General features: G+C 43.0%; 1 protein-coding gene across 1 annotated transcript; it reads right to left on the reverse strand.

The window, feature by feature from the left end:
* On the reverse strand, nucleotides 1–1,654 carry LOC108336397 (uncharacterized). The gene is made up of 3 exons (XM_017572838.2): nucleotides 1,490–1,654; nucleotides 965–1,404; nucleotides 1–733 (listed from the first exon to the last, which is right to left on the reverse strand). The coding sequence occupies exons 1-3, from the start codon at nucleotides 1,560–1,562 to the stop codon at nucleotides 188–190; spliced, it is 1,059 nt and encodes a 352-aa protein (XP_017428327.1). The 5' UTR covers nucleotides 1,563–1,654; the 3' UTR covers nucleotides 1–187.
* Between the last annotated feature and the right edge of the window lie 273 nt (nucleotides 1,655–1,927).

The raw sequence follows: 1,927 nt of genomic DNA on the forward strand, positions 1-1,927 counted from the left end.
TTAATTTTAATCCACCAAAGTTTATTGATAAATGAAAAGTAACAATTTCATTGGAGCAGCATTATTTGCTTCCAATCGGCATTAATAACTTCCTGATCAGATTCAGGAACAAAACAATGGCTAACCAAACAGCAGGGTGGTGGTGTCAAGAAAGACATCACAGCATCATCATCATCACCAATGAAAATCACAAACTACAATCTTCTTCCTCTTCAGGGAAACGAAGGTGTTTTCCTTTGGGTGTTGGCAACCCCTTCAAATGCATAACCCCAGAAGAACCACAAGATTCCACCACTTTCTCCACAAGCTCATCCTCACTGTCGTACACAAACCTTGTGTGCTTCCCACAACCTTTTTCATTCACACTGATGTTGTTCAACCCAGCACACAGTTCATCAAGTAACAACCCTCCATCACCATCTTCATTGTCGTAACACTCTTCATCCTCTTCAGCATCCTCGTAATAATTTCCTTCTTCCTCCTCCCCACTTTCCTCCTCCACCTCATCTTCATCCTGTGTGCTTGCAGCATTCACTTGCATCGACCAAACAGAAGCACCATCATCCTCAGTTGATCCGCCACTTCCATGTATCACTTTCTGATAAGTCACCTCAGAAGAGCATTCCGAAACCACCTCCGATTTGTCCGAGAAATCCAACAGCAAGGACCGTGTTATCACACACTTCTCACCTTCAACCTCCTCCTTGTTCTTTTCAAATGATTCATTCACCACCTGCCATCAGAAGAAAAACCCTTCAATCTTTAGTTTCAAACGAGACCATATTAAAACACTAAGAGAACAAAATACAAATAGTTTGTGTTCCTTGTTCCATTTGGTCGGAAAAGACAAAAAAAGTTGATTTTTTTCTTCTGATAACAAAATGTTTATTTTATATCAAATACCGAAAAGAAATTCATTTCTTGAAAACAAAAAGGGACAAGAAAACATAACCAGAAGACTAACCCTAGAGATCAATTGCTCTTCGATTACGCAAGAAGGAGGTGACACCAAAGCCAAAGCATCACCGTTGGGACCAGAAAGATTGGGAACCTGAGGAGTGTTCGCAGGAGTGGGTGCAAGAAGTGACATGGGGGAATTAACGAGTTGAAGAAAGGGCGAAACAACTTTCATGGTGAGTTTCGAAATCACAGCCTCTTCCTCCACTTTCTCCAAAAGGGTCTTCACCTGACCCCTCAGCAAAGCCTCTCCTGAACCCGGCGTACTCTTCACCCTCTTCTGCTTCACTATAGACGACAAAGGCGTTTCAAGGTCGTTGCCGTTTGCAAGCCCCACAATCGGAGAATCGTTCGATATGTCAACCAGGGCACTCCGATCCTGGTTCTGCACGCCGCTTCTTTGGCGGGTTTTCGACACGGCCATTTCCGAGTCCTCGTTCTTTTTTCCTATGAAATCAAAATTGAAAAAAGAAATTAATCAATGAGGAAATAAAGATAATGGTGGTGGGGTTTTAGGGAAACGGTTACGTACTTGAGAGGGGAATGTTGTTGGAAGCAGTTTGGGATCTTGTGACTCTTCTTGCGGTGGACGATGGAGTCTCCATTGGAACTTAAAACTTGCTTTTGCAGTGAGAAAAGAAAGATTAGAGAAAAAGATTTCACGAATTAGAAGAGTAGGGCGTCTTTGAAGACTCAATTGTGGTGTTTATAAGAAGGTAGTGGCATCAAATATGACCGTTGGCGCGTGTGAATATTTGCTTATCGCCTAAATTAAGACAGAATGAACTAGCCGTTGGCCTCTTTGTTATTTTGAATTCTGAGCCCTTTGTTTATGTTCGGCCCGTAGTTTTAGTAGACATTATGGGCTTTAACGGGCTTGGTTCGTTGAATGTGTAACCAGCCCATTTGAAGGGGGTTGCTCCCTCCATCTCCCCGTTTCCTCCCTCCACCTCCCCCTTCCTCTTTTACC

The sequence above is a fragment of the Vigna angularis genome, chromosome 1 (genome assembly GCF_016808095.1).
Source record: "Vigna angularis cultivar LongXiaoDou No.4 chromosome 1, ASM1680809v1, whole genome shotgun sequence".
Taxonomy (NCBI): domain Eukaryota; kingdom Viridiplantae; phylum Streptophyta; class Magnoliopsida; order Fabales; family Fabaceae; genus Vigna; species Vigna angularis.